Source organism: Chrysemys picta, chromosome 24 (genome assembly GCF_011386835.1).
Source record: "Chrysemys picta bellii isolate R12L10 chromosome 24, ASM1138683v2, whole genome shotgun sequence".
Classification (NCBI taxonomy): domain Eukaryota; kingdom Metazoa; phylum Chordata; order Testudines; family Emydidae; genus Chrysemys; species Chrysemys picta.
This window is the reverse complement of record NC_088814.1, coordinates 170,450-194,383: the sequence shown is the minus strand read 5'-3', so window position 1 is coordinate 194,383 and position 23,934 is coordinate 170,450. Positions and strand designations below refer to the sequence as shown.

The following is a 23,934-nucleotide window of genomic DNA, read 5'->3' as shown; positions in this document are numbered from 1 at the left end:
TTCCCACAGCCCCTGTTGGCCTGGAGCGGTGAACTGCGGCCAGTGGGAGATGTGATTGGCCAAACGTGCGGACTCGGCAGGTAAACAAACCGGCCCGGCCCGCCATGGCGCTTACCCTGGCGGACCGTGTGCCAAAGGTTGCCAATCCCTGATATAGGGTATTGCACTAATAATTTAATTGACCTGTGAATAACTTTTAATCTAATTTCTCATCTGCTTGGGATCCTGCTAGCCTCAAAATGATTTACACGTACTGGGCCCTCTTCTTCTACTGCAGGATAAGCCAACGGGAGAATCAAACCCACTGTCTGCTCTTCCTGCCTGCAGTGTCTTGCACTGGATGAATATTTATTCCCATTTCCTCACCTCTTCCACTTCCAACCCTGCTCATTGTGTATATATATATATAGTATTGTTTTGTTTGCAGTATTATTCCCTTATTTATTTTTAAATGGCCTTCCAGATCTGAGTCTCATTGGCTTTCTTCACCTCTTTACTCCTGTTCAGAGGCTGACATCCTCTTTAATTTTAACCTTCAATTATAACCTCTCCTTTTTCACGGTTTTTCTTTTCATCGCATCACTTTTCCTAATATTTGTTGCTTGTTTCCCTGACTCTGCATCTTCTATGCTTTATGTATCCTAATGTCAAGATTCCTGGTCGAAGCATTGTTAACTTTTTCTGTTTATGCCACATACTGCAAATTACCCTTTAATTCTAAATCTTTTTGGTTTTTCCTCTGTAGGATACAGCGGGACAGGAACGGTTTAGAACACTGACCCCCAGTTATTACCGAGGCGCTCAAGGTGTTATTTTAGGTAGGAGGACTATGATTAGCACAACTGTGAAATCATTATCACTAACTAAATGTTAATACCTCTTTACCAAAAGAATACCAAAAGAAGTGGTATTCACCAAAAAGGCAAGAGAAGCAATTAACACAGGCCTGCTCCACTAGGCTGAATTTTGGCTCCTAATCTTTATCAGCAGGAAATGAGTCTTCTGAATATTTTAAATTAAAAAGCTGTAGACTTTATATTACAGACAGCTCAACCATTGAGCAGATGCATTCTCAACTTTATAGTAATTTCTGTTTGGAGCGTTTCTGGTTACAAAGCAAATTATTTTTCAAGTCTGCTCTTCCTGAGACATTTTTATTTCCCTCTTCAGAAACAATATCAAATCTGCCTGGTGAAAAGCACAGATAACTTATGGCAGTTCCCATTCTTTGTGATCGCATCAGTTGAAAAAATCTGATTCCTATTGTCAAGGGATTATGAAAGCCAAATAACCTGCTATACAGAATATACATTCCTTCTGTGGTACAGTCTGCCACTCTGTTCAACTAATTAGCAATAAGTAAGCACAGTTGTGGAGTTACCAATAACCAAAAGTCTCTTTTTAAAAGGGTACTGAAAATTCCAAATTTCTGTTGCTAACCCACACTCCGCTGCCCCCTTAAATACGTAACTTTCTATTTTAAAATGTCCTGCAGTTCTACTCTCAGCTCTTGAATTCAAAGCCAGTAACAGCATAAAGCCCCAGCTGTTAGGTTGGGTTCCCCAACCTTAAATATTACTGGAACAGGTGTTTGTTTCCTATCATCATTATACTTATTCTGAGTCATCAGGGATTAGAATTGACATTCCTACTCAGTGGGATCACATCTACTACTCCTAAAATTATTTGAAAGTAACCTCAAATGAATAAATACATAAGAAATGAGTGCAGCACTAATGCATTAAAAATAGCCTAGGAATCTGCAGTTGACAGTGTCCCTTTCTTTTGTTGTTAGTGTATGATGTCACGAGAAAAGACACTTTCACAAACCTAATGACCTGGCTGAACGAGCTGGAGGCATATGCTACGCGGAGCAACATTGTAAAAATGTTAGTTGGCAATAAAATTGACAAGGTCAGTTTAGAGCTGTGTCATCTTATGCTCATACACTTGGTTCTCATTCATGGTCAGTAGGTGTTTCCTGTGCACCAGGAGGCTCACAGCCTTGCATGCAGCATACCTGGTTTGTGCCGCTTTGACTGAAAAACCTGAATGAGGCAGGCTGGAGACCTCCTTTCCTTGCTGCTTCCTCTTAGAGGCAGAAGGTTGTTTGGGAATTTTGTGCAAACTGTCCCAGAGAGGTGACATGATCTAAATCAGGTGAGATGTTGTAAACAAGATTAAGAATTGAAAGAGCAAATAATATTTAATGAAAAGAAACTACGCTGGAACTCTTTCTGAGCATCTCCAGTGAAGTGCCATCTGAGTTAGAAGATTCCACCCTCTCTCCCCAGCTGTCCCTTTCTCCTGACCCTTTGGCCAAGCAGTGTGTCTTAGACTCAGCCTCTGGGTCTCCTGGTAGGTATTACCTCTGGGTTTCAGATCTGCTGTCATTCTCCCTCCTTGTCTGACTCACAGCACTATTAAACTGTTCAGGTTTCTTCAATGGGCCTCATTTCCCATCTTAACTACTGCAGCCTCCTCCTCGCTGGCCTCCCTAATACATACTTCGTCCCCTCCAATCTGTTCAGAAGGCAGTGACTCGAATCATATTTCTTGCTCGTCGCTCTGACAGCATCACTCTCTCTGAATGCCTCCACTGGCTCACTCTATATCAGTGGTCCCCAACGGGGTGCTGGCGCCCGCCGGGGCATCTTATGTGCACCCGTGTACTGGCCGGCGGACGAGCATCTGCCAAAATGCCACCGACAAGCAGCGTCATCCAGAGGCCTATTGACGTTGCCGCTTCTCGGCGGCATTTCAGGGGATGCTCGTCCGCCGGCCATGATCCATGTTGGCTCGTCGTCTGGCACCCGCCAGACGAAAAAGGTTGGGGACCACTGCTCTGTATCATCACCCTGAGTTCAAGCTTCTTGTGCTTGTCTTCAAGGCCCTTTACAGCTCTGCTCCTTCCTCCTTGTCCATTCTTGTCATGTTATCTCCTGCAGACGCTGCCAGCCTCGTCCACCCATTTGTCAGCCTCACACACTAACATCTCCACTCTTTCTCGTACACTGATCTTTTTGAACAACTCCTCCTTTAGTTTCATACAATCCAGTCAGTGATTTAACCGCTCTGCGGGTGAAAACTTAGTGTCTGAATCTGTAAGTGTTTCCTCAGTGAGTCAAATATTTCTTTAGTCGCTTTTTCAACTACCCAAAGCTTTTGTGAATCTCACCCTGTTCTTCAGAATTAATCAGAGGTAACAGACAAAGGTCACTTGACTCAAAATTCTGTATCTGCCCAGTTATTACCTTCCTGTTTTTTACCATTTTTTAGAACCCTTAATTTTTTCTCTGGCTATTTTGAAATGCTGTACTGGATCCAGGGATCTTTCTATGGTTCTACTGCTCTCAGTATCAGTACAACTGTGATTTTTTTTTTAAACCAGTGTTACAGTGGTTGTGAAGCCTAATGGAACCATTCAATCATTTATGATCACCATATAGACTTATGGATTTGCAGCAACAATTCGATATGTCTGGAGGAGTTTTAGAAAATGTGCCCACAATGACACTTTTCCTTGGAGTTCCCAAGACCTGGCAAGTATAGCGTATTTTACTTTTATTCTTTTCTTTTCTCTGCAGCCAGATCGTGAGATAAACAAAAGGGAGGGACTCCAGTTCGCTAGGAAACACTCAATGCTCTTTATAGGTATGCAGTTCTTTTCCAATAAAGATATAAAAATAGGATAGTTATTTTTTTACAGCTGAGCATGAATGAACAGAATGCAGCTCTCCTCCAGGCCATTATTCTTTGTTACTCTTGGGCTCCTGCAGCTACAGATGGCTGAAGGCAGTGAGTACTTTTCAGATCCACCTATAGTTAAATTAACATGACTCCTTTATTGCCTTTGGTGCCCTATATGTGCACAAAGAGCCTTATTTTCTGGGGGCTACATTTAAATCTGACTTAAAAGTAGATGTGTTGTATTGTGTTCCCAAACCTCCAAGCCTTACTCTGCTCAGATTGGAATCTTTATTTGGGGCTGATACCCAGAATTTTGACCAGTTCCTATTTTCCAACTTTGAGTTTTTTGAAGAGTTATGGAGGTGAATTTATAGCCAACTGTAGAATGCAGTCTGTCTTGGGGAGATGATATCATGGTGAAGATGAGTGAAGGTGCAATGAAATGAGAACCTACAAGTGGTGAAGCCTCTTGAAATGTAGGGTTGGAAGGACTTAAAGGGGTCATCTAGTCCATTGTCCCACAGTAAGGCAGAATTAAGTATGAAGCAGAACAAATAAATAAAGGGAGAACTTTCCTTTGTTTGCTGATGAAATTCTAGAGCCATCCTTTTTCTAAACATATATGTGCAGGATTGGTCACAACCTGAGGAGAAGTTTCAATTTAAAAATGCAAAAAGGAAGGGGAAACAATGGAGTTTCCTTCAGAGGAAATTAGACTCTTCAGGCTGCTGTGGGATGATTTGTCAGTAAACTCGAGATCTGAGGAGGAAAAAAGTTCAGCTGCAAATAACAAAATAGCATCCCCTCCCCTCCAAAGATAATTGTTTTATAAAGCGGAAAATTCTGTGCAAAAAAGGAAATTATTGGTTTTACCCTCTCTCTAGAGACCAGTGCTAAAACACGGGATGGAGTACAATGTGCCTTTGAGGAAGTGGTTATAAAGATCCTACAGACTCCAGGACTTTGGATAAAGACAAACAAAAGTTTGGAGTCCAGTTGGAGACTGCAACACACACCGAGGAAGACTTTTGTGGTGGATACTGTACACTTACTTAAATTCACAGGTGCCTATTCCATCCGACCAGCTGGACTTTCAGGCATGTTGCTAAGAGCTTACAAAGAGACAATCCAACTTCCATTCTGGACACATGTGATTCATGCTATGGGACCAACCCAGATGGGTTCATTTCAGCACACCTGCCTGGTTTTAAAATAATAGATTTGATGGTTACTATGTTGGCAAAAATGGAATGGATATTTATTTGTATGAAGCATGGTACCTCTTGCTCTGACATTCTTTGCTCAAAAAATAAGATTGGAGTGTCAGATAGCAGCAGAATGTTATTCGTCATAGGCTAATAATAGAGCCAAGCTGTCCAACCCTCAGGCTTTATTGAAAAGCTTTTAATCTCTACAGTAAGCGTGCAAGGTCCTCAGGCAGCCAAGTTCCCTTGAAGTGTTGAAAAGACACTTCCCATGCCACAATCTGGGATAATCACTGATTCTACCTCCCTGTTTCAGGTGCTTTTATGTGCTGGAACTCCCTCTGAGACCTTTTCCATTCGACTTATCCAGAACATTTCATCCAGTTCTCTCGGATCCAAAAACTCAGTTCAACTCCAGCTCATCACTCGGTTACTTCATTAGGCATGGAACAGCTCTGTGCCCACACTTGCCAGGCCTAGACGCAGGTGGGTTAGATACAGGGTGACACACATTTTTCCAGCTACTACCATCTATACTTTTTAAATATAATTGGTTTGGACATCATATGGATCATGTAAGGACCAGTTGCTTTGCAGATTGCGTAGGGCCCAATCACTTCTGTCTTCACCTTAGGTACATTTCAAGCTTATCAGTTCAAAGTGTCCCCACTTACCTCAGCTAGTTCAAAAACACTGTCTCCAGGAGACTAGGGTGACCAGATTACATGAACAAAATATTGGGACACATGGGGGGGGGGCAGGTCCGGAGTGCCGCCGAAGCAAAAAAAACAAACACACCCGAGCTTGAGTGCCGCCAAAGCACAAAAAAAAAAAAAAAAAACCCGAGCCAGAATATCGGGACAAATGGCGTCCTGACCATACATTTGTCGGGACGCGGGCCAAACGACTAAATATCAGGACGGTCCCGATTTTATCGGGACGTCTGGTCACCCTACAGAAGACAGCCTGTCATACCCTTGTTTTACGGTTTAACCTTGCACTCAACGTGAGCTATATGCAAGTTGATTCATGACCAGCGAGCTCTAGGCCTACGTTATGTAGTATATGTTGCTGCTGAATGTTCCCAAGTCAGATGTAATCCAGCTGCCTATCCAAAATACTCTGGGTGAGGACAGTCGTCATCTCAGGGTCACACTCGTGGGAGGTAGGCTTTTTCCACTGACTTTTCTGTTGCAAACCCAGGCATTTACATGCAGCTCTGTGTAGATTTACTCCTCACTGTTTCTTACGTAATTTCTACCAACAGCTAGGATCAGTGACTATTAGAACTGTATTGTTTTAGGCTCTAATTCCACAAGCTACTTCTGTAATGCAGATCCCCATTGCAATTAACAGGGCTGTGTGTGGGCACAGTGGTCTGCCCGGATGGAGCATCTTGCAGGATCAGGAATGTAATCAGTGTTCCTTCAAACTGTGAATGTGATCAATAAAAAATCTGGTTTAAAGCTACGTGACAGCAAGTGAGGCTCTAGAGGATTTTCCACTGAAAACCAGATCCTTCTCCATTTTCTTACAATTTCCATAGTGGAGTTCTGGTAATTAGTTGCCACTTATCTTTATTATTTCCCACTACACTGAATCACTTCTCTTGACATTAGAGTTTGAGTTTATGGATGCAGCTGTGGCTCTTCTAAAAACTTTGAAATTACTGGGCCAGATTCTGACCCTAGGTATGTTGCCTTCTGTAGAATTACTGCCAGGTTTCAGCAGCAACTGAGACAAGAACCTGGCTGGTTGTTTTAACACGGCCAATCTCAGCCAGCAGAAGAGACACTATGACAGCAATAAGAACAGGAGTACTTGTGGCACCTTAGAGACTAACAAATTTATTAGAGCATAAGCTTTCGTGGACTACAGCCCACTTCTTCGGATGCATATAGAATGGAACATATATTGAGGAGATATATATACACACATACAGAGAGCATGAACAGGTGGGAGTTGTCTTACCAACTCTGAGAGGCCAATTAAGTAAGAGAAAAAAAACTTTTGAAGTGATAATCAAGCTAGCCCAGTACAGACAGGTTGATAAGAGGTGTGAGAATACTTACAAGGGGAGATAGATTCAATGTTTGTAATGGCTCAGTCATTCCCAGTCCTTATTCAATCCTTTGTTGATTGTGTCTAGTTTGCATATCAATTCCAGCTCAGCAGTCTCTCCTTGGAGTCTGTTTTTGAAGTTTTTCTGTTGTAATATAGCCACCCGCAGGTCTGTCATAGAATGACCAGACAGGTTAAAGTGTTCTCCCACTGGTTTTTGAGTATTATGATTCCTGATGTCAGATTTGTGTCCATTAATTCTTTTGCGTAGAGACTGTCATTGTATGACAGCAATAAATAAGTTGGATGCAGCAGGTTTTGCAAGACGGTCCTCATGATTAGGGCTGCTTTAAAGAGGACCTGGTGCACTGTGGGAACTGTCTCCTTTTATGGTTCTCTTTAGCTAAGCTACAAATGAAAATCCAAAGGTTTCATGCTAGTTATGGTGTTTAAATTAGTCTCAAAAGTCTCTTAGCCTGCTCTACCCAGCATGTGAGTGGAAGAGGGTGACCACTAACGTGACCCTCAGGAAAGTTCAGACTAAACAACTAAAGCAGTGAAGTCAGCATGCCTGAATTAAAGCACATTCAATCCCTGTGTGGATGCTCTCATTCAGAAGTAAAGTGGCCTTAGTTCACTGTAGCTTATTTCTACTTGTCCCATGCAGACAAGCCCTGACATTCATCTCTTGAATAACATAAAGGTCCAAAGCTTCTGTTGAATGAATAAGAGAGAGAACACAAGGGAATTTAAGGGTGACAGTAGGTGGCGGGGGGTTGGCTGGGATGAAGAGGAAATCTGAATTCATGGAATCAGAAATAGAAGAGACTGAGAAGGGCATCCTAGAGTTGCAACTATAATACTTATCTCTAAGATTGGCTTACCTTTCAGCCCTTAATAACTACAGGCAGTGTTCCCTATGTGCATAGCTGTTTCTAAACTACTAGCACAAGTTCCAGGACTGCAGTATATGCACGGGTGAGAGAGCGAGTGTGTATGCACACAGCACGTGTACAGTCATTGCTTCATGCAGCAGTGACCGCTGTGCAGCTGCTTCCATTCTGTGACTGTAATGGTGCCATGCCTAGATACTATGCTAATTGGTGCTATGTAAATACCATAGATACAATAATTGGAGTCTACCACCCTCTCAGTAGGAGTTTGCTACTCATCAGCTATTGGACTAAATGTAACAAACTGCCTCTCCTACCTTACATACAAGTAATATGCCCCAGCCTCCTTGTCTGTAATACTGAATGTCATTTCACAGTATTTGTATCTTCTCTCTACATCTGTCAGCACGGGCTCTAAGCTCTGTAGTAGCTATATGGCTGTAAACTATTTAATGATTCCTAAAATATGCTGTTGCTTTAAAATAATGCCTGTTTAATAGTTCCCTCCTGTTAGTCTACTTTTGCACTTTAATTAATTAATTGCCCTGGCAAGACCCTGCTACTCCACCCCCCACATATGGGTAAGTGGTATCAGTAACTAAGTAGTGTGTAGGTCTCTAGCTATGCATTCTCATTAGCGCTAATGAGAATTAGACCACGCACGTGCAGACATTGAGAATGTACCCCGCCATGAAAAATGCACACCTTTATGTGCGTGGAATAGTACCGTAATAGAAAATAGTTTAATTGGTCTTTTTAATACAGTATTTTTAGAGCTTCAAAGGGACACTCATATCAAACATAACCCCATCTTAGGTTCGATAAAATTAAACTTTCAAAAAAAAGAAACATCATAGAAATGTCTCCATGAATGTTATGCATTTCAGTGGAAACAGCTTACTTTAAAAAAAAAATTCTGTGTTTGCTGTTCAATTATTTTATGTTTGAACTAGTGCAAGAAATCCTAAAAGTGAAATTTCTAGAAGCCAACTGTAAAGAAAAACAAAACTCTTCAAGATGAGAGGTGCAAACAGTGACCAAACAGCATAAACAGGAAAAATCAGATAATTAAAACTGGAAGAATTTTAAAATTAAAACTAAGGTGTATGTAACATATGAAGAAAATAATAATAAAAATCCTCTACTCTGTCTCACTATTAAAGGACACTGTCAAGTTAGAAATAATTATTGAATTTTAACTTTTATTGTATAATAAAGCATTTGATGATAATACCGATCAAGTCCATAAAAATAATTAGCAAGTTTTCCTTCTTAGCTAGTATGATCGTGTGTTACGTGCATTAGTGTAATACAACAGATGTCATATAAAACTATTTATTTATAAATATAAACATTCTGACACTTGCCAGATTTGTCCTAACTTATTTTGAAGTCGTTATGGGCCTGATTCTGAACTGTCTTGTTCCTTGTAGAGTCATTTACATTTGTGTAAAATGAGTGTGTAAAACTGCCACTGGTGTAAGTGAGTGGAGAGTTCCGATTTGCCTGCGTGTAAATGATGGTGTAAGGTGCAAAGCAGTTGGAGAATCAGCCCTGGCATGTTTTCCTGTACTGAAATCTGAGTCTGAAAAACATGCTACAAAGTCAGCGGACACCTGATGAGCTCAATCAAGCACAGACCAATGAGAAAATGTTTAACTCCTAAAGCAGCTTTTAAATATTCTTAGCAACTGCTGTAGAGCCACAGCCACTTAGATAACCAGCCTGAAGAATAACATCTCACTTCACCTTACTGGTTGCAATGTATAAAATGTGACTATTGGAAACATGGTGATTCAGGTCAATTCATCACAAAGTAGAAGAGAATGCTGGTTTGCTGGTGGGTATGCCCCAGCACAAATTCACACGCACAGTGTGTCACATCTCACAAAAGGGACAACTGTTTCAGCCCTCAGCAGTTGGTTTGCAGAACGTAAATGTTACATAATTCAGTGCTGTTCATATCTACCTTATATCACCACAAACAGGAGTCCAGACAGAGGCAGTGAAACTGAGATTGGGAGCTCTGTCTGTGAGCTAGTGAAGCAAGGAGGCTGAGTGGGTAAGCTTAGATGGGTATTTTTGGGGAGTCTGGAGGAAGAAGTGAGATATCACAAGAGAGGGGGGTGCATCTGAAAATTGGCTGGAACATGGAAATATGGTATTATGATGCAGGAGGCAGGAGAGCCCTCTTAATGTGGGATGGGTGAGTGAACAGAAGCTGAGAAGTAGGGTGTGGGTGCTACCTCAAGGGATGGTGTTGAGAAGTGAGAGGAGCTACAGACAATGCACTGTTCTAGCTGAAGTGCTTATAGCACAGTGTAATTCCTGATTCTCAAGGGGTTGGTGTTGGTCTTATCGCCCATCTTAAGAAGCAGGGGAGCTCATCTCCAACAGGCCCTGGTATCATTCCAATATATCATAAGAACGGCCGTACTGAGTCAGACCAAAGGTCCATCTAGCCCAGTATCCTGTCTACCGACAGTGGCCAATGCCAGGTGCCCCAGAGGGAGTGGACCAACAGGCAATGATCAAGTGATCTCTCTCCTGTCATCCATCTCCATCCTCTGACAAACAGAGGCTAGGGACACCATTCCTTACCCATCCTGGCTAATAGCCATTAATGGACTTAACCACCATGAATTTATCTAGTTCTCTTTTAAATGCTATTATAGTCCTAGCCTTCACAACCTCCTCAGGTAAGGAGTTCCACAAGTTGACTGCGCTGCGTGAAAAAGAACTTCCTTGTATTTGTTTTAAACCTGCTGCCTGTTAATTTCATTTGGTGACCCCTAGTTCTTGTATTATGGGAATAAGTAAATAACTTTTCCTTATCCACTTTCTCCACATCACTCATGATTTTATATACCTCTATCATATCCCCCCTTAGACTCCTTTTTTCCAAACTGAAGAGTCCTAGCCTCTTTAATCTCTCCTCATATGGGATCCGTTTCAAACCCCTAATCATTTTAGTTGCCCTTTTTTGAACCTTTTCTAATGCCAGTATATCTTTTTTTAGATGAGGAGACCACATCTGTACGCAGTATTCAGTTCTGAGGACAGACATTACTCCTGTGCAGTGCCCTGATTCCATTTTTCCTCCATAAGGAAGATGGCTTTATGGGTAAAGCATAGAGCTGAGAAGAGATCTGTGTGCGCTGCTGCTGCCCTGCTATGGGCAAGTCTCTTATCTGGTCAGTGCCACAGTTCTTATCTGTCAGGTTGGAATGGCATTTGCTTCCCTCATAAGCGTGCAGCGAAGCCTGATTCACTAATGTCAGAAAGTGATTTGTCCTTTTCTGTCACCTCCTAGCCACAGATCTTCCCAAATGGGGCTTCCATTGTTTTAATTCCACAAGGCTCCCTTGTCTCGTGTCTGGGGGAAAACCTGTTTCTCCCTGTATTTGGTCACAGACTTTAAAGCATAATATCAGTGAGTACCATTAAGGCCTCAGCTGGTGTTAATACAGATATTTCACAATGATATTAATCACCAATGTGGCACTAGCTTTCATAAAAGACCTTACCCCCAATTTTATAATACAGTAATATTGTATACAATCAGTTGACTCAATTACTTATCATTTGAGGTTCAGACCCATGGAAGAGCCTATCTCCCTCACTCACTAAGTTGATGGCTTTGTTTGCCTTAACATACATGTACCTTTGTTGTCTCTGCCTGGTTGGTCAGACAAACAAATACACTTCTGTTGTTTAGGGCACAATGAGCTTATGCATTGCTTGCCAAACACATTTTAATAACATAATTCTAGCACATATCCATAACTCTTTGTACACCTCCCGTACATACAACATGCAATAATTTTAAGTATCAGTGTGGTATTAGTTTTCCAATTATAGCTTACATGAGACCTTTTACATCCAGATTATGATTATTGTTAGCTGTAGTATGTCAGGCCTGATGGGAGCTGCTAACAGAGCACTGAACCACAAATGGGCATCTGTGTCACACCAAGCACTAAAGGGAGCATTTCCCATGCAGTGTTTCTCTTTTCTCCTCCTTTTTCATCTCTGTTGTTGGGCTATTTAAATTTTGAAAGAAAGGTTTAATGATTTAGATTTAACTTTTATTTCAAACTTAAATTGTCAGGTCATCAGTGTATTATATTGTTGCCTAATTATCAAAAGGAAAATCTACTGAATTAGTGCTCTTGAGGCAAGCGACAGAAGGGGGGCCTGCGAGACTCTCACTTATTCAGAGGAGTGAGCCTCTGCAATGGGCTACTGTTTTATCAATGCCCTGCAGATGCTGTACCCTAGGGCCACCTACACTTTTGAGAAATAGCCCAGTGTCTTATGTTTCTGAGATATTTATATCCCTTAAACATGTTTGTTCTACCAACCTCCTGCTGAGCTGCCATGGGGCAGAGACAGGTACAGCATTACTGTCTGTGCAAAAGAATTATAAACTTTCTGCTTGTAACGCCCATGTTCAGTTTGGGGCTGTGTGAGCAAGCTATTTTTAAGAAATATTTATCTGCCATGAGAAGCTGCTTGCTGATTGGTTAATTTCACCAAAATTATTTGTTATGCTTACAGTGCTTTCTCCTATAGCAAATGCTGGCCTCTGATGTCATAAGTGGAGTATCTATGGCAACTTTCAGTGGTACAACTCATTTTACACTAGGGCTTTACCTCCTTACTTGGTACCTAGGATTAGAACAGCAAAGATGAGCAGTTTAGAGTACTTAGCATATCCAGTGATTATTGCCAATCACAGGCAGAGTACCACCATGAAGAAAAAACTGGACATTGGTGACTATCTCTCTCACAAGAACAAACTAGAACTCGGTATGTTTTCTTAAATATTTCTCCTCCACATTTCTGAAGTCACAGTTAAAAGGTTTTAAAACCAGATGAGATGTTTTCCTGAAGGATAGCTAGCCATACAACTCAGAAAGTGTAAATTATATACACCAGAAAAATGGGAATTTCAGTCAGGACTCTGTATAAGTAAAGAAGGCTTGAGGAAATCCTGCTGGGAAATATGGGTACTTTCTCTTTTTAAGATAAGACCAGACACATGTTTTAAGATGACATATACTCCTGTTAGTTTGTAGTTTCCATGATGAGAGCCAGTGGATTCACAGAATGACACAGGGTTTCATGAGGATTTGAAACTTTTGCAGAATTTTATAATTTTACATACAGATTTATACCGAAACAGTTTCTTTTGATGTTGAAGGATAGGTGAGAAGAGTTTATTAAATTGGCATTGCTAGTGATCAGATAGATTTATTGATAAGAATATCATACATATATACATATATTGAAAAATCTTGTATCTGACCTGCAAGCGCTGATGGAAAAATTATTAGGACAATTGGGTTTTTTATTAATTTGAAGTTAAGATTTTCTAATTTCTGTTTATTCTGATTCAGAAATAAAATGAAGAGATTAAAAATATGAGGTACTCTCTGATAATTAACCAATGAGATTCAAAAGGTTTGCAGATATAGTTCTGATAATCATCAAGGTTTAATTGCTTAGCAGAACCCATTTAGTCTGTAAATTGGACTAGAAGTCTCATGATAATTGGGTTTCTTGTTTCATCTGGGCTGAAAACCAGGAAATGCAGCCATCTGAGAAAAATTTTTTTGACATATTTACCTGGTTGAACACTTTGCAAAATGCTGCCAACTTCCCCAAATTCCTCAGCACTAGGGAACATTTTTCCTTAAAAATTCAAAATGCTGCTTAGAAGATTCTGATAAATGAATACTGGAGGTTTCAGCCAGTTGTAAATCTGTCAAATGCCACCCAATGTAATAATATCACCACAGTTGCATTTAACTTCAGAAAGAGGAACTACACAAAAATGACAAAACTAGTTAAATGGAAGTTAAAAGATACAGACACAAAAGTGAAATGCCTGCAAGCTGCAAGGAAACTTTTAAAAACATTATAACAGAGGCTCAAATTAAATGTATACCCCAAATTAAAAAACATAGCAAGAGGACTTTAAAAGTGCCACCGTGGCTAAACAACAATGTAAAAGAAGTGGTTAGAGGCAAAAAGGCATCCTTGGAAAACTGGAAGTTAAATCCTACTAAGGAAAATAGAAAGGAGCATAAACTCTGGCAAGTCAAATATAATTAGGCAGACCAAAAAAAAATATGAAGAGCAATTAGCCAAAGACTGAAAAACCAACAGCAAAAAATGTTTTAAGTACATCAGAAGGAGGAAGCCTGCCAAAAAATCGGTGGGGCCACTGGACGATCAAAGTGCTTCAGGAGCACTCAAGGAAGATAAAGCTATTGTAGAGAAGCTAAATGAATTTTTTGCATCAGTCTTCATTGCAGAGGATGTGAGGAAAGTTCCCACACATGAGCCATTCTTATTAAATGACAAACTGTCCCAGAGATTTTTGGAACAAACTGATAAATTAAACAGTAATAAGTCACTAGGACCAGATGGTATTCACCCAAGAGTTCTGAAGGAACTCAAAAATAAAAATTGCAGAATTACTAACTGTGGTGTGTAACCTATCACCTAAATCAGCTTCTGTACCAGTTGACAGGAGGATAGCTAATGTGACACCAATTTTTTAAAAAGGCTCCAGAAGTTATGCTGGCAATTACAGGCCAGTCAGCCTAACTTCAGTATCAGGCAAATTAGTTGAAACTATAGTAAAGAACAGAATTATCTGACACATAAATGATCACAGTTTGTTGGGGAAGAGTTTGTTCGATGCAAAATAATGCATATTGGAAAACATAATCACATTTATACATACAAAATTATGGTGTCTAAATTAGCTGTTACCACTCAAGAAAGAGATCTTGGAGTTATTGTAGATAGTTCTCTGAAACCATCTGGTCAATGTGCGGTCAATGTGCAGCAGCAGCCAAAAAAGCTAACAGCATGTTAGGAACCATTAGGAGAAGGATAGATAATAAGACAGAAAATATCTTAATGCCTCTATATAAATCCAGGGTACACCCACACCTTGAATACTGCATGCAACTTTGGTCATGCCTCCCATATCAAAAAAGATATATTAGAATTTGAAAAGGTACAGAGAAGACCAAAAATGGTTAAGGGTATAGAACAGCTTCTGTATGAGGAGAGATTAAAAAGATGGGGACGTTTCAGCTTGGAAAAGAGATGACTAAGAGTGGATGTTATAATGGTCTACAAAATCATGAATGTTGTGGAGAAAGTGAATAAGGAAGTATTTACCCCTTCACATAACACAAGAACGAGGGGTCACAATGAAATTAATAAGCAGCATGTTTAAAACAAAAAAAATAAGTACTTCTTCACACAATGCACGGTCAACCTGTGGAACTTGTGGCCAGGAGAATGTTATGAAAGCCAAACTATAATGGAGGTTCAAAAAGAATGTGGTTCAACCTTTCCAGAGTACTGTACCCCTTGCAGGAGTCTGATTTGTCTTGCTTACCCCCAAGTTTCACCTCACTTAAAAACTACTTGCTTACAAAATCCGATATAAAAATACAGCAATGTCACAGCACACTATTACTGAAAAATTGCTTATGTTCTAATTTTTACCATATAATTATAAAATAAATCAATTGGAATATAAATATTGTACTTACATGTAAGTGTATGGTATATACTGCAGTATAAACAAATCATTGTATGAAATTTTAGTTTGTACTGACTTCGCTAGTGCTTTTTATGTTGTAAAACGAGGCAAATATCTAGATGAGTTGATGTATCCCCTGGAAGACCTCTGCGTACCCCTAAGTTCATGATGGATAGGTCCATCAATGGCTGTTAGCCAAGATGGTCAGGGATGCAACCCCATACTCTGGGTGTTCCTAGCTTATTGCCAGAAGTTGAGAGTGGATGACAGGATGGATTGATTGATGGATGATTACCTGTTGTGTTCATTTCCTCTGAAGCACTTGCCATTGGCCACTGTCAGAAAACAGGATACTGGGCTAGATGGATCATTGGTCTGACCCAGTATGGCCAGTTTTATGTTCTTATGATGCTGTGCTAAGTAACAAAAGCCTGGGGAAAGGGAGCGAGGTGTCAGCAGCTCTTAAAGACTCATCATAGCATAACGTTCATTTTGATTTTGTCTTTTTCCTCCAGCAAGACCTCGTGTTGATAATAAACCCCCACGTGCACAAACTCACCATCACTTTAAAATGAGCAAGATTCAGGTACTCTTCTTTCCATGTGGGTTCAGTTCTCTCCTGTAGTACCTGAGATTTATTCATCATGCTTTACACAGTGCCATAAAGATCAGGCAGTGCTTCAGATAAGTAAAGAGAGGGGGTGTATAGTTTACTTTGGGTGTGGCACAGCAAGGGTTCACACCTAGGAAAGGGGGTGGGGAGAGTGAGAGGATGCAGAAACCATAGTAAAAGGATCAAAGATGCTCCTGGCCTCTGCATGTCTTGTTAGTTTCTTTGAAATACATATATTTATTCTGATGAAAAATAGTGGGGAAGGCAGTAGTGATGGACAAGCAAAGAGCATGGCAATTATGGACATGGATGACAGGAGTGGGCATGGGGGGCTGGCTGGCAGATATGGCATGCAATGGACTATGGGAGTGGAGGTTGATGGGACGCTAACCCAATAAAGTGCCTCTTGAGGAAGGATTTGAAGCAGGAGAGTGATATCACAAAACTGGGTCTCTTGCACAGGAGGACCAGAAGAGAATTGGTAGAATCGAAAGAGAAAACAAGCAGCTGGCAGAGAGGTTAGCTACCATTCAGCGTGGGACCGGGATGGTGGATTGCTGGAATCAATACTTTCAGAGGAGGTAGATAGTATTATTTGGATTACAGGAGCAGCCCAAAGCCTCACTCAGGATCAGATTCCCCATTGTGCTGGGCATAGCACAAACGTACAGCAGACAGTCTAGCAGACAGTGAGAAGAACTCACGCTTCACAAAAGGCAGAGCTATCTCAGTTATCATCCTTTCAGGTTCACTCCTTTGTTCTCAGAAGTTGCACTGGTGCATTTGGGGACGTGGTACCATCTGAGGCCAGATGATGCCTTCGTGAGCTGACCAAGATGTGTATTTTCTTTTTGTATATTTAAAACTATAGACAAGATTCCACTCATGTGGTGCACGTGTCCAGCAGCGGCATAACTTTATATTACTGTCTTCCCTTCTACACCCTTCATTTCTGTTCTGTTGCTTCTTTCCTGCAGCACGTGTGATATAATGTAAGCTGTTTGGGGCAGGGCTCTACATATGCACTGGGAGACACCTGCTACAGTTTGGGGTGCTGCGAAGTAACCAACAATAATAAATCTAGAAATCAGCCTGGAGGGGACACTTAGGCCAAAAAATATGATTTCACAACTCTGGGTTTCAGGCAGCATCTGCTATTGAGCCTTTATTGGAGAGCTGTGGCCTGGAGTCAATCATCAGTGAGCAGACTCAGCGAAATACATCAGTTATGCCCCTTAGTAGAGGACAGATAAAAGTATTTTGACTGAGTATATGCCACCAGTTACCATCAACTCATGCCTCATTAGTGTCAGCCATTCAGCACGAAGATTCTGAGAATTCTATGGCTTTACAAATAAGGTTTTCATTCCGATTTGTTTTTTGCAGTTCAAATAGGGAGAAGCAGAACAGGGAGATGGTGAGGATCACTGTTGAAAATCAGGGGATTCTGAAGCGACTTGGTGACCCTAAACCTACATATGATCGTAGGAAGTCTGAGATTGATTGGCAGGCATGTATAATCATTTTATTCTTGGAAACACTGTTTGCAGCTATAGTCAGACTAATCAAGTCTCAGGAGAAGAATTGGCTGATCTTAAAGTTTTCCAAACCAAAATGTGCACAATCAGCTGTTGGCTAGTTTATCTGGATCCCGTAGTTCTCGGCATATACATCCTTTATTAAAGCAAACCAAAACAGTCTTACATTGGATATACGTGTATCTAGAACATAAGAACATAAGAATGGCCCTACTGGGTCAGACCAAGGGTCCATCTAGCCCAGTGTCCTGTCTTCTGACAGTGGCCAGTGCCAGGTGCCCCAGAGGGAATGAACAGAACAGGGAATCATCAAGTGATCCATCGCCTGTCGCTCATTTCCAGCTTCTGGCAAACAGAGGCTAGGGACACCACTCCTGCCCGTCCTGGCTAATAGCCATTGATGGACCTATCCTCCATGAATTTATCTAGTTCTTTTTTGAACTCTGTTATGGTCTTGGTCTTCACAACATCCTCTGGCAAGGAGTTCCACAGGTTGACTGTGTGTGGTGTGAAGAAATACTTCCTTTTATTTGTTTTAAACCTGCTGCCTATTAATTTCATTTGGTGACCCCTAGTTCCTGTGTTATGAGAAGTAGTAAACAACACTTCCTTATCTACTTTCTTTATACCAGTTATGATTTTATAGATCTCAATCATCTCTCTCCATAGTATGTCTCTTTGCTAAGATGAAAAGTCCCAGTCTTATTAATGTCTCCTCATACGGAAGCCCTAGTCATTTTTGTTGCCCTTTTCTAAACCTTTTCCAATTCCAATATATCTTTTTTGAGATGGGAAGACCACATCTGCACACTGTATTCAAGATGTAGGTGTATGAATTTATAAAGAGGCAACATGATATTTTCTGTCCTATTATCTATCCCTTTCTTAATTATTCCCAGCATTCTGTTCACTTTTTTGACTGCTGCTGCACATTGAGTGGATGTTTTCAGAGAACTATCCACAATGACTCCAAGATCTCTTTCTTGAGTGGTAACAGCTAATTTAAACCCCATCATTTTATATGTATAGTTGGGATGATGTTTTCCAATGTGCATTACTTTGCATTTATCAACATTAAATTTAATCTGCCATGTTGTTGCCCAGTCACCCAGTTTTGAGAGATCCTTTTGTAGCTCTTCACAGTCTGCCTGAGTCTTAACTATCTTTAGTAATTTTGTATCATCTGCAAATTTTGCCACCCGTTTACCCCTTTTTCCAGATCATTTATGAATATGTTGAATAGGACTGGTCCCAGACCAAACCCCTGGGGGACGCTACTATTTACCTCTCTCCATTCTGAAAACTGACCATTTATACCTACACTTTGTTGCCTATCTTTTAACCAGTTACCAATCCATGAGAGCACCTTCCCTCTTATCCCGTGGCAGCTTACTTTGCGTAAGAGCCTTTGGTGAGGGACCTTGTCAAAGGCTTTCTGAAAATCTAAGAACACTGGATCCTCTTGGTCCACATGCTTGTTGACCCCCTCAAAGAATTCTAGAATATTGGTAAGGCATGATTTCCCTTTACTAAAACCATGTTGTTTCTTTCTCAACAAAGAATTCATTTAGTTTCTCCACAATGGCCTTATCATCCTTGAGTACTCCTTTAGCACCTCGATCGTCCAGTGGCCCCACTGGTTGTTTAGCAGGCTTCCTGCTTCTGATGTACTTACAAAAAATGTTGCTATTACTTTTTGAGTCTTTGGCTAACTGTTCCTCAAATTCTTTTTTGGCCTTCCTCATTATATTTTTACATGTCACTTGCCAGTGTTTATGCTCCTTTCTATTTCCCTCACTAGGATTTAACTTCCACTTTTTAAAGGATGCCCTTTTGCCTCTCACTGCTTCTTTTACGTTGTTGTATAGGTGTATCTGTATATATGTATCTAGGTATAAGCAAGCCCAGTACCATTGCACAGTAATATGGAGGGGATCTTGTTAAATCAAATGCTACTTAGTTAATCATATATTGGACTAGATATAATTGCTCCCTAAAGCTACCCATTGTGGTAATCAGCAAGACTTGGGTAATGGGAAAGGGAAGAATTCACTAGAATTAGATTAATTCCTTGTCAAGTATTTATTAAATGAAAAACATCTCCCTGTTTATCAGGCTGAAGGGCTGGCTCCCTTAAGGGATGGCGTCTCAGCGTAATAAGGGTTCTCTCATTGGGGTGTGAGCTTCGTTGACCTTTTATTCTGACAGTCTCAATTAATATGACCTTTTAGTACAAAGAAAAGAAAACTATACCTGTTGTGCTGCATTTATAACTTAAATATGAGCATCACCCTGTAGTCACATGCATGATTTCAGATATAAAATCCATTTGTGGCTGAACAAGATTTTAGGCTCTGGCTTTTTCTGGTTTGCTACAAACTGCAATAAGTGACAAAACCATTAAAGAAGAGTCTGAGCCTTAATTTCTGGCCAGGGTCCCTAATTTGACTGACAGCAGCAACTGATTTCTCACTGAAACTTTGTGAAGTCACTGGAGTCTGAACTGGAAACATGTTGTTACATTTCTCTAATTTTATGGTCACCCTCAGTCTGTTAGAGGCTCATGTTGTGTTCACATCTGCAGGCTGTAAATTACTGACTTTCCCCACAACCAGTTCCATTTATTAGGAGGTTTCATTCAGTTTGCAATGGGATGGAGATAATGAAAAGAAAGTTATAAAAAAATCAGGTGCCTGTATCTATGCTAGTTCTCTCCTCATAGCTCCTCCATTCTGCAAGAATTTCTCCAAGGACTCCATCTGCTTCCTGCATCATATCGTAAGAGGAAGAAGAGCCGCCTCATGTTGCAGTCTTAGCAACACCTGAAACATGATTTACCTGAGTGAGCGTCTCAGCCCAGACAGCGGGTTATAGGCATTATTCCCTTCTTTGTGGCATAATCTATGTGCCACTCTCCAAAGTAAAAAGAACAGGAGTACTTGTGGCACCTTAGAGACTAACAAATTTATTAGAGCATAAGCTTTCGTGGGCTACTGCCCACTTCTTCGGATGCATATAGAGTGGAACATATATTGAGGAGATATATATACACACATACAGAGAGCATGAACAGGTGGGAGTTGTCTTACCAATTCTGAGAGGCCAATTAATAAGAGAAAAATTTTTTTTGAAGTGATAATCAAGCTAGCCCAGTACAGACAGTTTGATAAGAAGTGTGAGAATACTTACAAGGGGAGATAGATTCAATGTTTGTAATGGCTCCGCCATTCCCAGTCCTTATTCAATCCTGAGTTGATTGTATCTAGTTTGCATATCAATTCCTGCTACTCTGAAAACTCTCCAGAGTGGAACTAAGACTTTACATTTTATAGTCAAAGCAACTACTGACTTTCAGTTAATTAATTGTTTTCAGCATTGGAAGAATTTCAGAATCTGGGGTAAATTCTTAAGCAGAGTGTGGGAGAAGAGTGTATAAACCCTGTTATTAGTGAATTGGGGTTGTATATGCATTTTCTCCCACACACTGCTTTGAAAGCATAGTCCTCTCTCATAATTGTGAAAAGTTGCCAACCCCAATTTCTCTGTCACAGAATTAAATGTCTCCCTTAAGTCACTGCTTATGCATGCAATAAAAATCACAATGCCACAAAGCTCCCTACAAAGAAGGAAACAAAGCTATGGAACAGCTGCAGCTCATTGTTGAAGGAGGGCTGTTGAGTTTACACAGTAATTGCCGTGTCTCTGTCTCTCATTTTAAAATGAAGTTGCTGAACCCATTTTGGATACCTCAGTTACTGAAGATGATTCAGAGGCCCATTACATCCTCCTGTATGCTGCATTCCTGTCAAAAGGGTTAAGCAAGACCTGGGTTTCCAGATACCCTTAGTGTCCTGGTACTTCAGCGCTAGGAAATTCAAAAGACTAATAGAATTCTGTATCAAGGTTTTAGGCAGGAAGGAAGTAAAACACATGATTTAGAATGTGGGCTTTCTGTGGCAGGGTCTACGTCTTTCCTTGTTTTGTGAGAGGTGGGGCACATTTTTGGTAGCTCAGAAATACATATTTTAATAGCTTGATTGCAATCAGGATTAAAAATGTTACATTTTCAAAAGTGGCTTCGGCTATTCGATGGCCAACTCGAGCACCTTCAGCTCCCCACGGCTTTAACTAGAATTATGGGAGACAGCACATGTGAAAATCAGACCCAAGACACCTCATGTTGAGATGTCCAAATCAGAAGAATCCAAAATCAGGGTCTACTTTTGGCCTCAGGCATTTACACTAACTACTAATAAAACAGAAAACATGGATGAGCGATCCGCAAGAGACTAAGCCCATTAATGACTCATCACTGCACTGCAGAAACGTAAGTACTGAAGGAACAGGATGCAGAAGTGTAAGGGGAAAAAAAGCATCATGATCAGACAGTGTACATGTTTTAATTACAATCCTAATAGTCACTTTAATAGATAATCAGTGTCACTGACAAATCTATACTCTTCCCTTCTCGTTGGCAGAATTCACGGCACTATATCCGGAATACCACGCGGTATCTCATTGCTTCTCGGGATAGCTAGGTATACAGTTGTGCCTTGGCTTTATTCATTTTCTAAAACTGTATGTGGCTGTCACAAAGTGTTGTTAGTGAAGTGGCCTGATTTGTGTGTGTATTTTACCCCTCCTGCAGTCAGTGCATGTGCATAATACCTAGGAGAGACTGGTCCAAATCCTGCCAGGTGCCTGCCCACCCATGAAATGCAGGACTGCTGAGTGACCTGGTAGCTTGCATTTAAACATGGCATCTGCTGAAATAACTGATGTCTGTATGTATGGGGAAAGAGATAGGGTATGTGTGTGTGTTTTGGGGTGGGGGGTGATTCACAATCCTTTCCTCTCTCAACTTACCTGCTGCTCCTACAGGGCCTGCAAATCAGCACTGCGTGCTCCTCCAGCTGGAATTTGTTCCAGCAACGTGTCTGAAGCCTGGACATTGCCACCTTCTTCCATTTGCTCCTATTCCAGGCAGCTGAGATCTTTGCCCCGCAAGCCCCTTCAGCTGGTGCCAGTACAAACACCTCCCAACTCCCCTCTGTACCCATTCAGTTGGGGCCCTGCCTATCATCATTCAGTTCCCCACACCCCCTCTCCACAGGCCCTGGCTGTGGCAGAAATGCTTGAGCTCTAAATAGTAAATGAAATTTTAAATTAGGCTAGTTGCTGAATAGTTGGTTTATTAGGGGCAGAATTTGGCCTTTATATGATGATTGACAACATGGGGCTGGTGAGTAAACAAGGGGCCTTGGCAAGATGAGGCAAAATTTCATTTCATATCCACTCAAAATGCAAAAAGGATGAAATTGCTGTTTGCCAAAGGACAAAATTGGCAAAAAGATTAAAGAAATGTCCTAAAAGGTTTGTAAAGTCTGAGATATTAAAAGGATAAAGAAAGTATTTGTGAATGTCCCAGGATGCCCAATCTGTAGACCTCACACTTGGGCCCTGATTCAGCAAAATATTTAAACGTCTTTAGGTTTTGCTGAAGTCAATGTGCTAATGTACTTTGCTGAATTGGAGCCTCAGGCATAACTCCTCATGGAGTCAAGACTTTGAGTTGTAATTCCATTATGAACTGATTTTTTTCAATTCCCCTCCCTCCCTTTTCTTTCCTAATTGCAGGAGAATACACCAGGCATGGATAATACAGCAGAGACTTAGCACATCTTGAAAGTCTGATGGCCTGTTAAGGATACATATTACAACTGGCTGATGTTTTCTTAGGATTGTAAAATAAAATGGAGCATTGAATGAATGCAGTTTTCCTATAAAAGTGCAACTCTCCACTCCAGCCCCCAAATCTTCACCACATACGTCTACTTTTGCCATAATTTATTTTGAATTTACAAACAAAACTGCACCTAAAAAACTCACACCACAATTCTCCCAAATTAATAAAAAGGCAGTTGTGTTTAACTACAGGTTTGATGCCTGCACAGGATAAAAATGGAGGCAAAGATCATTTATTACATGAACCAGACTGCAAAAGACATTTTAGCTCAGTGTTCGATACCAATTTAGACATGAGACGTTTTCAGTTATTGTAATTTTAAATATTTTACAAAATCTGCACATTTCCATTTGTCTTGGTTCTTTTAGCAATTATTTCCTCTATTGGGATCTACTGGACAATGAAGCAAACTGAAACTATGTTGTACTTTCACTGCTATCATTTTGTAAGTGGTTTGATAGTAATTCCTGCATTGAGTAGATTTCTGATGATATTATTTTACAGCACAGAGAATGCTGTTTCATCTAACCTACAGCCTTGTTCATGGTGATACACAGTATATATATTTATCATGTCTAGCTGGATTTATTAAAGCTGTTAGTAATCTGCAATAAA

At 40.6% G+C, this 23,934-nt stretch overlaps 2 protein-coding genes and 1 pseudogene across 7 annotated transcripts in view; 2 read left to right on the top strand and 1 right to left on the bottom strand.

The window, feature by feature from the left end:
- Positions 1–4,936, top strand: part of LOC101940975 (ras-related protein Rab-18-B-like) — an 8,914-nt pseudogene extending 3,978 nt beyond the window's left edge.
- The window catches only part of MPP3 (MAGUK p55 scaffold protein 3), an 84,771-nt gene continuing 63,872 nt past the window's right edge, over positions 3,036–23,934 (bottom strand). For 4 of the 6 annotated variants that reach the window (XM_065577421.1, XM_065577420.1, XM_065577423.1 and 1 more), the window contains one exon: positions 3,036–11,892. In XM_065577421.1, the coding sequence (XP_065433493.1) occupies positions 11,782–11,892 (111 nt within the window). In that variant the 3' untranslated portion in view covers positions 3,036–11,781. The remainder of the gene's footprint in view (positions 11,893–23,934) is intronic. The other 2 variants (XM_065577425.1, XM_042844022.2) reach the window with 2 other exon arrangements.
- On the top strand, positions 11,864–23,934 carry CFAP97D1 (CFAP97 domain containing 1). Its single transcript, XM_065577436.1, has 6 exons — positions 11,864–12,661; positions 15,938–16,008; positions 16,498–16,616; positions 17,422–17,545; positions 22,052–22,111; positions 23,211–23,934. Exons 1-5 carry the CDS (start codon positions 12,541–12,543, stop codon positions 22,109–22,111), a joined length of 495 nt encoding a protein of 164 aa, XP_065433508.1. The 5' UTR covers positions 11,864–12,540; the 3' UTR covers positions 23,211–23,934.

What these genes read in the sequence shown, in the direction of transcription:
- CFAP97D1 (XM_065577436.1), top strand. Translation starts at nt 12,541, where the DNA reads ATGAGCAGTTTAGAGTACTTAGCATATCCAGTGATTATTGCCAATCAC. An exon ending in CAAGAACAAACTAGAACTCG is followed by an intron (nt 12,662 to 15,937) that starts GTATGTTTTCTT and finishes TTTTTCCTCCAG; the next exon opens with CAAGACCTCGTGTTGATAAT. An exon ending in AGTCTGAGATTGATTGGCAG is followed by an intron (nt 17,546 to 22,051) that starts GCATGTATAATC and finishes TCTCGTTGGCAG; the next exon opens with AATTCACGGCACTATATCCG.